Source organism: Helianthus annuus, chromosome 9 (assembly GCF_002127325.2).
Source record: "Helianthus annuus cultivar XRQ/B chromosome 9, HanXRQr2.0-SUNRISE, whole genome shotgun sequence".
In the NCBI taxonomy this organism is placed as follows: Eukaryota; Viridiplantae; Streptophyta; class Magnoliopsida; order Asterales; family Asteraceae; genus Helianthus; species Helianthus annuus.
In genome coordinates this window covers 182,908,083-182,923,833 of record NC_035441.2, presented here as the reverse complement: position 1 = coordinate 182,923,833, position 15,751 = coordinate 182,908,083, and the positions used below count along the sequence as shown (strand labels likewise).

Genomic DNA, 15,751 nt, shown 5'->3' with positions numbered 1-15,751 from the left:
GCGTTGGTTCATGCGGAGGATGATGCAAACCGACACCCTGTTTTATTTGCTTGCGAAGCATCAAGGGATGCGTCGGTTCATTTGAAAAAGCAATGTAAATAGATTACGTAGGGAATAGGTGATTGGCGAAACGGTATATATGTTGGTTTTTGTATATGGACCAGATCAGGCGTTCTTCGAAAGTGGCAATTCAGAAGTTGTTCGTATTTTATGTGAAAATATGTGAATGGAAATTGAGGAGTTTATAGAAGTGGAACCAGCGCCACTTATAATTAACATATAACTATTAATTATTAATATGTAAAAGAAGAAAAAGCAAGGTGGGAAAATAAAAGGGGACAGGGCAATCCCGAACCGACATCAAATCATAGGTGAATATATGTAACTACCACAGAGACGGTTTAGATTTTGTGAAATATAAGCTTTAGAATAATTATTTGAAAGCGCGTTACTAAAGGGTTGGGTTTAAAATCAAAAGGGTGCCTTGCAATGAAAGGATGTGATGGGGTGTAAAGGTAACCCAAGTTGCTTTTTGTGTAGATATATAATATCTACAAAATTTCTGCTTTACCATTTAAATCATTCAAATAATACATTTAAAATTACATGAACATCTTATTGACAACATGTTATTTTTATCATCACAAATTTGGTAAATAATTTGAAAATTCTATTAAAAGTTTTGATAAAAAGGCAGGACCGTAAGTGACATTTTCATTGTAAAAAACCTTGTGCTTAAAACACAAATTGATTTCAAATAGTTTAAATATGTTTAAAATATTTTATAACTTATACCAATTTCAACTTTGTGGTTCAAGAAGAATAAACTAATCAATGATCACGAAACTTTTCTATCGTATTAAACCGATCAGACCTTTTATGATTTTCTTCTTCAAAAGCTTGGTTCAACGTCTTCAACACAAACGTTATTTGTTTCTTTTACTTCTACCGTCGGGTTTACATCAATCGGAATTTTGCTTTGTTTCTGATTTCTCTACTGATTTTGATTTTGTACGAACTTAATATATAAGTTTTTAACAAACATTTCAAACTAAATGGGTACATGAAAAAACCACAACCCATTTCAAACTAAATGGGTTTGTTTGTTTTTATTTTAAATTAAAACAAAAAAAAACATAGTTTTTGTTGGTTTTGTATGGATGGAGCAAATAATAAAAGGGAATGTTTCCTTTCTTGGGGTACAAGACTCGCCCATAAGAAAGAAAAATATTGACAAAATCTTAATTTTATCGTATCTGCACTGCACCCTTGTCACTCTCGCCTTCAACTTACCTCCTTTTACCCATTAAGACTACCCCTTTTTTACCATAGGTTGAGTGAAACCAGCGTAGCTCGCTCACCATTTCCACCGCACAAACACCGTTGTCTCGTTACAACCTTATTCAGCTCCTCCTCATTGGGGTTTAACCTTCACATATCCATCTATAGTGGCCACGGTTTTATACTGCACGACTAAATTTTTATACAATTAGAGTAGTTTTGTATATCTAAACATAGATGAATGTGATATCGAGTTTGCTACATTCACACTCGCCTTAACCGCCTATAAACTTGTAGTCGCTATCTTTATAGACACCACCTCCTTTCTCTAAAATAAATTTAAAAGCTTTGAGTTAGCCGAAACCCTCATCTGAATCTAGAACTTAAAGGTTGTGTTGGCTTCTGGGCTTTATGATCGATTATGTTGTTTAATGCTTGATTGTGTTTCTGAAATTGTTGATTTATGAGTAGAGCAGGTTGAGCTAGGGTGAAGAAAGAGTTGGTTTGTATGGGTTTTCAACATTCAGGTGGGTTGTGAAGAGTTTAGAGTTTAGAGAGAGAGAGAGTTACAAAATACTCCATGGATATATATTATTTTCAAAATAGTCTCTAAAGAATGAGATGATAAATATGCTCTCATGTGATCTGATTTAATATTAAAATTTAACTGGGTTAGTGTCAAAGGACAAAACTCGTCAATTTTAAAGACAAATGACACCGTCTGAAATTTGGTATATAAATAAAGGACAAAACTTGTAACTCACTCAAAAATTAATAAATTCATTTAAAAATAAATGGATTGTAACTTATCGGTACGGTTCGGGTTTTTCGGTTATTGAAAATGGTTATCCAAAAACCGAACCGAAATATTCGGTTATTGAAAATCCGAAAACCGGACTGTCGGTTTTACATTTCGGTTCGGTTTTCTACTCAACCCTAAAGTTTAGAGAAGAATCTCCTAGGATAATTCTAGATTTTTGTATATTGAAACTGTATAGTTTTAAACCTTGTTTATTAGGATTAGACTTACATTTTGCTCACTACATTAATTAATTGTGTGATACTTTTTTAATTGTTTATCCAGGATGGAAAAGAAGGATAATGTTGGTGACATTGCGGCTAAAGATGATGATTATAAGTTTGATTGGTGTAATGCAGGAGCAATCACTGCTGTCAAAAAACAAAAAGGCGGTAAGTTGACTTAAATTGCATTTCACTAAATGAGAACGACTAACGCAACCGTAGTAAATGTTGCATTAGGACCTTTAGGTAGTGTTCATGGATTTTAATTGGAATTTGCGCGGGAATTGAAATTTGATTTTGAATTTAGGAGCGTTTGTTTCACACAATGGAATGAAATTGAAATGTAGATTCTCTTCTTTATGTGGTTGTACAATTCCAATTCATTTTTGTTGTTGAAACCAATAAAATAAGAAACAAAATCAACATTCCAATCCGTGAAATGAACACTAATATAGGCGAAAAAATAATGTACTAAGTTGTCGGGTTATGTGTTTATACCTTCAGATGGACTATTCTTGATTGTGATTGATGGTAGTTGACTGTTGATGACAAACTTCATTCATCATCTGACACAAACCATCATTGATTGCCTTACAATGATTTTAAGTATTGATCCAGCTGCTTCTTTCCTGGTGGTGATCTCTTCACTGATTGGCGCGGTGAACACACTCACATTTTTCTTTGGTGTCCCTGTTTTCTTTGGCAAGAAGTTAACTGCATATTAACAAAACAACTCCAAGGATTAGAAACAGGAGAAAGTTGGTAACAAATCACAATTTATAATTCAATCAAAGAGCATATATCCACACGAAAAGAACCCAAAACAATTCAAGTATTAACCATATACCATGAAATAAAGTATAAATTAGTTATTCTGGTTATTCTATTTACACTCACCGGAGGTTAACTTGATACTTGCAAACGCGAAAGTTACCATCGTACACATATTTCAAAAGAACTGATGTTTGTTCTTAATGTCAGTATTCTTACGAACAACCCAATGTTATTGGTCAATGTTGAAGAAATTCTAACCTTAAAATTCAATTCCCAAAGAAATTATAATTAACTCCTAAATTGTATCACAAATTTTCCAGAACTATGAATCGATATCATCCATTTGCTCTAATCTACAATACTGTGACAAACCCCCGACCTAATCCTCATCATATTCAGCTTGTCAATTCTTGTAAAAGCATAACATGCAGGTAAAGTGGGATTACCTAAACTTCGTTGGACCTTCGTCGGAGGGTTGCATGTCGCCTAACTTCTAGCTGAGAAAATGACATTCAGGCCTGGAGCTTATCATCGGAGTACCAAAAGGGTCATCGGAACCCTAAACTCCACCATCGTCGCTGCCATGTCGAACCAAATCTCCTCTGCAGAAAACTTCCGCAACCTGTAGACATTCCGGTAACCCTAGCTGCCGTCGTCGTTTAGTGGCGCTGTTAGATCGGTCGGCCGGAGGCCATGGCCGGCTACAATCGGCAGGAGGCCATGACCACACCTACAATCACTATCTTTCTCTGTCAGTTTCTCTTCTCTCTGTTGTGTTTATATGAATTACCAAGGCCACATGTAATGGTGAAAACCTGCCACGCAGATACTCACTCTTATCTGTCTTTTAAACTGGTTATATAAAAAATTGACCAAATTATCCTTCTACTATTCATTCAGTTTTGTTATTAACATATAGTAATTGTATATTATTAAAATATCATTGGAACTTGTTTATGTTTACAAGTAGAGTGACAAATATATATATATATATATATATATATATATATATATATATATATATATATATATATATATATATATAGGGAGCCGCTAGAATGAGAACCACCTCGAGTTGTAAGAACCGCGAGAACTACACCCCACGGAGCGCCGTTCGCCGCGATTTTTTTTTACAAGTAGATGTGTGCATTATAAACACGGCCGTAAAAAATCACGGCGAACGGCGCTCCGTGGGGTGTACTTTTTTACACCTCAAGTTTGGTGAAAAAAAAAGAAAAAAGAAAAAAAATTAAAAAACACCAAACTTGAGGTGTAAAAAAGTACACCCCACGGAGCGCCGTTCGCCGTGATTTTTTACGGCCGTGTTTATAATGCACACATCTACTTGTAAAAAAAAATCGCGGCGAACGGCGCTCCGTGGGGTGTAGTTCTCGCGGTTCTTACAACTCGGGGTGGTTCTCATTCTAGCAGCCCCCTATATATATATAATGTTTCGTTAATTGTTGAATTTTGAGCATATGAATCGACAACTTGTGTTGTCGGGATCGTCCAAAAACAGAGGAAACTCTGCCCGTGTTTCTCAAAAATTGGTAAAACGAAATGTGTTAAATTCTTAAAAACGAAACTTATCAATTCGATTATTTTTTTTATTAAAATAGATATAAATGTATATTTATTTTGGTCGGCATTTCAACAATACTTTTGATAGAATTAATTTTTGAACTATTACTTAAACTATATAAAATATAGATGTATATATTTACATATATATACGTATATATATCAACTAGTTAAACTCTAAATTCCAATTCAAATCCTCCGTCATAATCCCGTTTACTCATGCACTATCGTTTGCCCATATAGGGTGACCGCGGTGTTCCATCCTCCTAAACTCGTACACTCGTCAACATTTGTATAATCGGAAGAATTTGCAATATGGTGAGTATACTTGAACCCCTTTTTCGTTTACCACTTTTGGGGTGTAACATGCTATTTATTAACTTACACATAAACTTTATTCATATTGCACAAATATTCCTCATACACGCATGCTTATTTGATTACTTGATACTTTAAACTTGGGTTAATTACATCTTGTGTTAGACTTATCATTAACTTCGTACGAGCCTATCTGTGACATATATAACGCTATAGGATTAACGCACCGCCCGTAGACTTGTGGTTATGTCATGAGCATATTGCGTTTCATCGTTGGTTTGATATGTTAGACACATGCCGAATTTAAATGTTTATCTTGTATCAAGAGCTTGCCACATGGAATTGTTTGAAACTTATCTTTTTATGCTATGTATGAAAAACTTGTATACTCGCTTTTGCTTTTGCATTGAACTTTATTTTAAAACATGTTACAGGTTGAGGATGACGACGCTTTGAACTTGAAGTAGTGATGATGCTTAGATTCACATTTAGACGTCTTAAGTTAATGTACTTGTTTGTTGTATTCTTGTATGGAACATATTGTATATCAAGTTGTTGAATTTGATTTTAATCCTTGTATTCGACTTTCAGAAATGAAATAAAATCCATTATTTAATTATTGTCACAAATAGTGTTATGAAGTCTCTTGCAATCTCGTTTTCGTCTCACTCCGATGTTTCCGCCATCGGTTGGGGTGTGACATTAAACGTATACGAGAAGAAAAATACTTGACCTTGGCGGATGAGCAACGAGAGGCGTTGCGACAAACAATGTACGACAAGGACTTGGAGACGTTTAATCGGCCTACCGACAATGTTCACCCTTCGATGTTGGAAATCACACTCGCTAGAAAACGTGATATCGCAAAAAAATATGGATGGCCTTGTAATTTTTAGTTTTTTTTGAACTTAGATTTTAATGTAATGCTTTATTTTTTATTTATAAAAGTTTGATGTTTTTTCCATTTTATCTTAAATTAAAAAAAAAACAAAAAAAAAAGTTTACCACTTCAGCAAGTGTCTAACCATTTCCAACACTTTTTAGCATAGTTTAAACACTTTTCACTGATTGACGTGGCACACTCTGATTGGTTGATTTTAAGTTTACCACTATCAAGTTATTAACCACTCCTTATACCCTTATTATATTTTGCGAAATAATTAAGGGGGTACGATGTGGTGGCGGTAAACTTGTGTTTATCAATCGTCAACCATAGCCACCACTTTACCGCTCAATCGTTTGCCAATTTTGGGGGAGAAATCGGTTAAGGTTCACCGACGCGGTGAAGGGAAGGAAGGGGAGAGAGAGAGAGGGGTGTGTGGTGGGGTCCATGCCTTCTCAACCAATCACATATTTTTCCTTTTTAAAAAAAATAGTTTACATATTCCAAAGTTTCTAACCACCGCCTTCGTTTTTAAACAATAAGTAAACAAAATAGGTAAAATGACGTGACACTGTTTGATTGGGTGATTTGTGAGTTTACCTATTCAAAGTGTCTAACCACTCCCGACACCCTAAGTTCTACTTAAAAGTGAGCCTTAATCTAAGGCATATTGAAATCACTACATTAAATGACATGTTAATTAATTTTCACTATTAAAATCCAAGATGAATTGGATCAAGGTTTAATATCTTTACAAATAGTTATTAAGTAGTCAACATGAAGTGTTTTGCAAAAAGTTAAATATGTCCGATGTGTTCGAGTATAAAAATAAGGGGTGTTAAAATGCCACATTTAAATATAAATGGTGTTACAATTTTATATCTCTTTGTTTATTTTTATAGTTATGATGTTTTTGTTTGTTACGAGGAAAATGGACTTGTAAGGCTATTTTTTTTCTATGTTTTACGTTTCAGACTAATTTCTTTGCATTAACACGCTGCAACGAGTGTGTGTGGTTCAATGATTTTACGTTTGATTTTCGTTCGGTTTTTTTTATTTATCTTATTTTTTACGAGCTTTTCCAGTATTGGTAGTCGCTGACAGTGGTATGACATTGGTGCTACTTGATATGGTTTTACGCCTCTGTCACAACGTGAGGGGCTTAATACTAGTTGTTTATGAATAAAAGCAATATACTTATTGAAATAAGAATATAGAGTAAACTGCCATTTTGGTCCTTAAGGTTTGGTCACTTTTGTCATTTTAGTCTAAATTTAAAACCTTTTGCATCTAGGTCCAAATTTGAAATTATGATGTAGATGAACATAAACCAGCTGAAATTGTCGAAATAAAGTTCAAATTCAGATAAATTTGTTGACGAAAACAGAGATCTGGTTGAGAAGAAATTATGCTCTAGATGATTAGTTGCTTTGAGTTTTTTATTTTATTATATATATATATATATATATATATTAATGCTTAAAATGACCATATTGTCCCTGAAAAAAAGGACAAAAAAACCAGGGTTTTTTTTTTGAGGAATCTGAGCTGATTTTGTTTTTTGACCAAAGTGGCAATAAAACTGAAACCACAGTGACCCAGATGCAAAAGGTTTGAGATTTAGACTAAAGTGACAAAATTGCCCAAACCTCAGGGACCAAAATAGCAGTTTACTCAAGAATATAAGATAACATAAAAGCAATAGACTTATTGAAATCTATCTATCTACTATAATAAAAGAACCAACTTTTTGACACGTGTCATTCATTAAGGTATCCTCAAATCTATATTTATCTTATATTAATTAAATAAATAATAAATTAATATTAAATCTTATCATACTTTAATAAAATATTATCCTCAAATCTAAATTGTTAATTTAATATATTTTAAAAACAAACACATTTCTTTCCTACTTATCTTATATTGAATATATAAATAATAAGTTAATATTAAATGTTATCCAAATTTATTAAAAATATAACTTTTTTTTTATTATTTGGTATACAAAATTATATTTATTCAACTCGTGTAAAACACGGGTTTTTAAAAATATATTTTTTATTATTTACTATACAAAGTTACATTTATATAAAACGTGTGAAGTTTTTAAAGATATAATTTTTTATATTTGCTATGTAAAATTAGATTTATTCAACACGTGTAATACACGGGGTTTTAAGGATATATTTCTTTTATTATTTGGTAGATTTTTCAACCCGACTATACATGAGTTTTTTAAAGATACGACGTTTTTAGTATCTAATATACAAAATTACATTTATTTAATCTGTATAATACACATGATTTTTAAAGATAACTCTTTAAATCTATTTAACACGTGTAATATATGGGATTTTAAAGGAAATAATATTTTTATTATTTGGTAGATTTATTCAACCCAATTATACACAGGTTTTTTAAAGATACGATGTTTTTAGTATTTAGTATACAAAGTTGCATTTATTTAATCTGTGTAAGACACATGGTTTTTAAAGATATAGCTTTTTTTTATTATTTGATATATAAAATTACATTTATATAATCCGTACAATATACGGGGTTTATAAAGATCTAATTTTTTATTGTTTAATATATAAAATTACATTTATTTTTAACTCGTATAATACACGAGGTTCTAACCTAGTAAGAATATAAAATAACATGTTACTCTAATATAAAAAAAGTGTAACACTTAATTGATGATTAACGAAATATTTTATTTGAGGAAAGTGCCATTAACTCTAAAAAAACTCTTTACTAAAAATAATATGTTATAGAGTTATTTCATCCATTGTAATTGAAACAAGCCGGATTAAAACATTACATTAAGTACATTAAGTTATAGGAAAAGTAAACACACATAAAAAGAACCGAATAGGTTTTTTTTTTTTTTTTTGAAAAGTAAACTTCGTTCACAAAAAACCGCCGATCCAAGCCGGGCCGACAAACTACAACACAATTACATATTTATAAAAGAACACCAATTCTTCCAATCTACCCCTTTGTGCTTCGACCTATTCGAAAACCATAAAAAGCACAAACGTATATAACACTTATAATTTGGTTGTTTTTTTGTAGAGGGAACTTAATTTACTAAGAGAAAGATTTTGGTAACTCGAAGGATATGAATCTTCAAAAGGACTCGACTATCTTTAAATTGTATATCCCCTCTATCACTAATTTATGCAACATCAGGCTTTGTTTTTTATTTTATTTATACACTTGATATTTTTCTTAATAGTTTTCTCTAACCCGGGTAGCACCCGGGTGATAACCTAGTTACATATTTATAAAAGAACACCAATTCTTCCAATCTACCCCTTTGTGCTTCGACCTATTCGAAAACCATAAAAAGCCCAAAGCCTTAATTTCGCTAATAATACCTTCTATTCTAACCGGATCATTCGAAAATTTTGCATTATTTCTTGCTCGCCATAGACTCCAACAAGTAATCAAAATAATACCTTGCACCGCGTCCGTTTTCTTCTCCGACAAGTTAAGACGTTTTTGAAAAGATAGGAGATCTTGAAACGAGAACGCGAAAATGTTAGGTATTTTACACCAGTTACTAATTCCGTTCCACACCGTAGAAGCAATGAGACACGCGATAAACAGATGGTCGGCGGTTTCGACTTCCGAGTTACATAGGGGGTACGACGGGTCGCTAATACCGACATTTCTCTTCATCAGCGCCTCTGCAATGGGGATTTTATACATTTCCAGCCTCCAAGCATGAATATTGACTTTAGCCGGAATCCAAGAAACCCAATCAAGAACGAAGCGATTATCCGAAACAAGATCATTTTCAGCAGCCTTTTAACAGCTTTAACAGAGAAGCACCCGGTCGGATCGGAGGACCACTTCTAAGACTAGAGGGTATGGTTCGGCTCATCCCCACCGGGATGAGCCTCCACGTAGGCGCCACGTAGGCGGCTCGTGGGGGATGAGCCAAATGAGGGATGGAGGGGGATGGAGGATGGGGCCCCACCTCATTATTTTATAATTTTCTATTGTTTAATTTAATAACCAAGGTAATAAAAAGTTTATAAAATTTAAAAAACACCACACCAAACAACATAAATAATTTCATTCCATTAAAAAAAAAAATTACATTCCCTAAAAAAAAAAAAAGAAACCGAAAAAAAAAAAAATTACATTTCCTAAAAAATAAAAAAGAAACCGAAAATAAAAAATAAAAAAAATTACGTTTCCTAATGCCTACGACGTCCATTTTTTTTCACCTCTTCCTTCATCCTCCGATAAACCTCACGTTCATCCTCCGGAACCGAGTCGAGATCCAACCGCATAATCCTAAAATCTTCCGCTCGAGCATAGTCGGACGACACGGTTTTCTTGTGACTATACTTTTCGGTCGCGAACTCTTTGAACGAACGGAATTCGTTTATCAAGTCGTCCATTTTTGACGATGCCTTCTCGCCTCTTCCTCCACTCGAGCCGCCACCTCCACTCGAGCCGGACACTTTTCGCTTTGCGGCCGCTTCTTTTTTTGCTTTGTCCCTCCCGGTGGGACGTTCCGACTCGTGAATGGGCAACGCATCCTCGTCATCTTCCGGGTCGTCGTTTATGTCAATTTGACATCGAGCGGTGGAGCCTCCCGCACTATAGCTTCCGGACTCGGAAGTTTTAGTGCGTTTGGCCGTTGCGACCTCATTTGGAACCGGCTTCCATTTTTGATCTTTCCTTACAACGTTCCATGCTCGGAAGTGCGGGAAAGGCGTTGGATTTTGGGAGTCCCACTTGGCGATAGCAAGGTTAAGAATATCTTGCTCGTTACTCCCGCTTGGAGGATTAAGGTAAATTTGGTTATAAATCGCGTTAAAGTTGTTGATGACCTTGATCATTTTACGCCACTTGCCCGAGACGGCTTCGACATCACGAGCCTCCCCATGCTCCATAATCGCGTTAAACCTATCCGTTGTCTTCTTCCAAAAACTACTACCCGTTTGGTTGTTTCCTAAAATTTTAAAAATAGTGCGTTAGTAAAAAAAAATTAAATTTTATAAAAAAAATAGAAACCGAAAAAAAAAAAAAATTATACCGACTATCGGGCAATTAGAGGCCTTAGTAAACACCATAGCTAGCGCCTCCTCTTCTACTTTCGTCCATTGCCTCGCCTTTGCTCTCGGTTTTTGCGCGGTTTCGGGTTCAACCATCTTTCCCTTACCTTTCTTTTTTTTGCGCGTGAGCTCTTGCGGTGGTGATTCGGGGACGACTTCTTCATCATCATCTTCAAGTTGAACCGGGGGTTGCGATTGGGATTGTAGTTGTTCAAACGTGTTGCGTTGCATGATTTGTTGGAGCGCTTGATATTGTTGAACTTGTTGTAGTTGAGACATTTGTGAAAAGGCGTTGGGTGTTTGTTGGAAACCCGAAAACGGAAATTGCGAAGCCCCCCACGAAGGATCCATAGTCGGAGTGTAAGCGGGACTAGAAAAAAAATTAGGTTGGTTCGGATTGGGATTATTCGGGTTGGGGTTGTTCGGGTTGGGGTTGTTTTGGTTGAATGGATTCATGTTTGGTAGAGATTGGTATAAAAAATATAGAGTTTTTTTATAAAAAAGGATGAGAAATGGAGAAGAATGGGAGTAGAATGAGAGAAATTGGTTTAAAAAAGGTGTGGGATTATGGTATTTATTTAAAAAGGAAATTGATTTTTTTTTTTTTTTTTATTAAACTAGCCGTTGTTTAACGGTTTGATTTTTTGAATTGGGCTCGGTCCACCCGGCTGTGGGTGGCCGATGTTGACGGAAGCCGGGCCTGGGGGGCGGTGTGGGGGTCCGGCGCCGGGCCAAGCCGGGCCAAGCCGGCCCCCATACCCACTAGTCTAACTGTCTGTTCCAGAATAGAACTAAAACCCGTTAAGCTACCCGATTAAATTTTCAAGGCTGGACATCAGCGAATCCGAAGCCAAAGCAGGTCTCCAGCTCCAATAAAAAGAACCAACGCCACGCGATAAACCGAATAGTTTGCGATTTATTATTTGAGAATTGAGAGCATATGTAATGCGAAGGGACAAAGCCAGGCGGAAAGCATGTGATGGGCGATGGAAGGCCAAGCCACAGTCGTGGCTACGAGCAAGCTCACAGACGCATTACATGCAGTGGCGGACTTACAATGTTAGTAGGGGTAGCACGGGCTACCCCTCAACCCCGTCTCCGTAGTGTAAAAATACCCATTAACTCCGTTTCCGTAGTGTAAAATACCCCGCAACTTCGTCTCCGTTATATAAAGGATTTCACCAACTAACTTGAAAAGAAGTATGCAACTAACTTGAAACCGATTTCACCAACCGATTTCAACCCAGCACAAAATGCTTGTGATTCCTACTCTCGTTACTGAAACCGATTTGGACACGAACCGATTTAAAAACCTGGTTTCGACCCAACCCAAATCAGTTTGTATAGGATTTAAATATTTCCTCCATAACCAATTTATGACCCGAGACGATTTTAACTCAAATCTATTTTTAAAACCAGATTCCATAGGTAAAAAAATGAATAATACCTATGATTTTTTAGGCAACATATAAAACCGACGGTCGTGAACATCACTATCTTCAACCTAAATCAATGCTATCATAGAAACAAAAATCAAATCCCAGAAATCGCAAGAAAAACAATTAATGAATCACGAACGAAAATTATCAAGAAAAACTCACAGTCGATTACAAAATAATGATATATAGAAATTAATAACTCGGATGCGTTAGTCAACTTCGATGAACAAAAACACTAAATCGTATGTAAACCAAGACGAACAAACCCTAGGCGGGGTACCATAGTGATCAAAATCATAAGATTCATCAACAAAAGCCCAAGATGAGACTTACCTGTTGCGATTGAATCAAGAACAGCGGAAGATGTGCGATAGGGAAACATGATTGGTAAACAAACTTTGAGTATGTCGTAAATAGTTGAAGCAGTTATTATACTATGCGTACTGGGGCGGTATAAAGTGCACACCAAAACGAAGGGCGCTATGTCCAAAAAAATTTTGGCAGCGCGATAATTATCGCGGCGTGTTGAGATTGAGAATTTGATTTTTTGACCGTTTGTAACGGTCATTTTAATAAAAAAAAATCAATTTATTTTTCAAACTTTCTTTTAAATCATTCTCCTCTCCTATTTTTTTACCACACACACTCAAACATTCTCATCTCTTCCATATTTTTTTTAAAACTCTTGATATTTTATACAATGCATCCATTCAACCGTGGCTTCATTCCTCCCCGATCAAGTGCGGACCCAAACCAAAGTGGTAATCCTACTCGCCCCGTGGCGCCGGTTCCCACTAGACCCAACCCTTTCGGCTCCGGTTTTCTCGATTACAATCAACAAAGTCCCGGTTCATGAATCTTTTGAACCAACCGCTATCATGGGACCCTAATCTCTACGGGTGGAACCCAAATCAAAACACGGATGGGATGGGGTCGTCTCAAGCGTTTGGGTCGGCTCAAGCTTTCGGCTCCCCACTACACGAACCCGATGTTGTTCCGGAGACGCAACCCGAGGTACCAGATACGCAACCGGAGACGAAAAAAGGAAAAGGAAAAGCAAAACGGGCACTTAAAAAGAAAGTGGAAACCAACACCCGAGCGAAAAAAAATGTGATAACGTGGGAGCCCGAAGAGGAGTATGCGTTAACCCGCGCTTTCATCGATGTTTCGGAGGACCCGGTCATATGTATGTTTTTTTTTTCTGTTTTTAAATTTATTTTCTGTTTTTAACTTTATTTTCTGTTTTTTTTTATTTTCTGTTTTGTTTTTTTTTTTCTGTTTTATATTTATTTTCTGTTTTTTATTTATTTTCTGTTTTGTTTTTTTTTTCTGTTTTTATTAATTTTCTGTTTTTTTTATTTTCTGTTTTTTTTTCTGTTGTAAATTTATTTTCTGTTTTTTACTTATTTTCAGTTTTTATTTTTTAAAATTTTGCACTAACATTTTATTTTGTTTTTTTTTTTTAGCAAACAATCAAAGTAAAACCGTATTTTGGAACCGAATACGAGAACTCTTTTTCGATCTCATGGGTAGAGGAGAGGAATACCGCCTACCGGACTCTATATCGGGGAAGTGGACCGATATAAACAGGAAATGCACAAACTTTCAAACCGTGTACCAACGCTTGTTTTCCGGATGGAAAAGTGGAAGTAGCGATGAAGACATTACGCAACAGGCATTGGTCGAGTATACGGAGGCTAATGGCCATTTCCCGTACATGAGGTGTTGGCAAATCCTTCGCCATAGCCCCAAATGGGCCATCGTATCTACTCCAAGTGGTCGTTTGGGAAATACACGGCCATCAAAGAGGTCCAAAACAAACGAGTCGGGTGAACCCGAAACGCCAACCTCCGACGCTCGAAACACCGACTTGAACGAGGATATTCCGGATGACGAGCCGGTGGAGGAGCTACCAAGACCGCTCGGAAGAAAAAGCCGGGCGAAAAAACCCGAGTCGTCGTCGATGTCTATGGGAACGGATATGAGTAACGCATTTTCGGAGATAAACAAGCGACTTCAAGACATACACGAACTCGGTAATAAACGTTTGGAGGAGAACCGCGAAGTTACGGAGATTATGCGGGATCGACAATGGGCTCACGACTTTGAGTTCTACTCCAAACCGCATGACCACTTAACGGGAAAAGCTTTGAAAATGGCGTTGGCACGAAAGGAGCGGATTGAAAAAAAAATATAATCTTTGATTGTGTAATTTTTTTTATGCTAGTTTAATGTTTTTTTTCTAGTTTAATGTTTTTTATTTTATTGTACTTTTTTTTTATTTAATGAAATGAATTTTATTTTTAAAAAAGTTACAAATGAATCAAAAAAATAAAAATTAAAAAATGAGTAATGATTACACAGGGGCTTTATGACTACGGCCTCAAATTGCATAACGCCCCATAAAGCCCCGGGGTGACGTGGCATGCCACATGTCGCATAACGCCTCCAAAAGGGCTTTATGACTACACATTGCCTTAGGGTTTAAACTGAGAAAAAGGAAAGCTTGGAACAAAATAAAAGGAAGGTTTCATTCAGAAAGGGTCAAAGCAATGTTTTAAAAACCGGTTTAAACCGGCTGGTTGAACCGGTTAAACCAGATGCCGGAAGCTTAGCCGGCAAGAATCATACCGGTAAATTAAGAGAACGGTAAAAAAGTTGTACCGTCGATAAATTGGGTTATACCGGTTTAAACCGGTATACCGGTATCGGGCCAAAGGTTAAAATTTAGATTTCTAATCTTTATGTGCCCAAAATGATAATGATTTACCTTTTTAGTAAAACCTAGTACCTAAAAAGGTACCAATAGTGAATTTTTGGATTAGTTTTTTATTATGGATTAACTTTTGGAATATTTTTATTATTGAATGATGTAGTTTTGGATTACTTTTTTGAGTTGAAATTGTATTTTATGGATTATAAGGTTAATTAATCAATTTGATTGAACCGGCTGGTATAACCCGGTTCAACCGGTTAAGCCATTTTTGAGCATAACCCGATATGATTTAAAAACCGGTTTTTAAAACATTGGGTAAAGGATTGTATCCACGTGTTGTATTCTAAGAGAATATAAACTTACAAACGTGTCAAAAGCTATAGGTACCAATTAAGAACAGGGAAGCTAAAAACAATACACGTGTACTTCTTTTTTATTTATAAGTTTAAAGATTTGAAGAGATTAAATTAAAGAGTAAATTGCCAAAATCGTTCATGAGGTTTGGATATGTTTGTCATTTTTATCGAAAACAACTTTTTTATACTATATTGTCATTCACTTTCACCATATCTCTCGCGTACCGAGTATATCCATTAGTTTTTTTTTTAATATTTGGTATATAAAATCATATTCATTCAAGCCGTGTAATACACGA

The 15,751-nt window shown here is 35.5% G+C and overlaps 2 protein-coding genes across 2 annotated transcripts; one reads left to right on the top strand and one right to left on the bottom strand.

Moving 5' to 3' along the window:
- Positions 1-10,006: 10,006 nt before the first annotated feature.
- On the bottom strand, positions 10,007-12,793 carry LOC110879996. Its single transcript, XM_022128548.2, has 2 exons — positions 10,923-12,793; positions 10,007-10,838 (listed from the first exon to the last, which is right to left on the bottom strand). The coding sequence occupies exons 1-2, from the start codon at positions 11,395-11,397 to the stop codon at positions 10,075-10,077; spliced, it is 1,239 nt and encodes a 412-aa protein (XP_021984240.2). The 5' UTR covers positions 11,398-12,793; the 3' UTR covers positions 10,007-10,074.
- Positions 12,794-13,232: 439 nt separating this feature from the next.
- Positions 13,233-14,577, top strand: LOC110876919 (glutathione S-transferase T3-like). The gene is made up of 2 exons (XM_022125077.1): positions 13,233-13,566; positions 13,847-14,577. The coding sequence occupies exons 1-2, from the start codon at positions 13,233-13,235 to the stop codon at positions 14,575-14,577; spliced, it is 1,065 nt and encodes a 354-aa protein (XP_021980769.1).
- Positions 14,578-15,751: the final 1,174 nt, after the last annotated feature.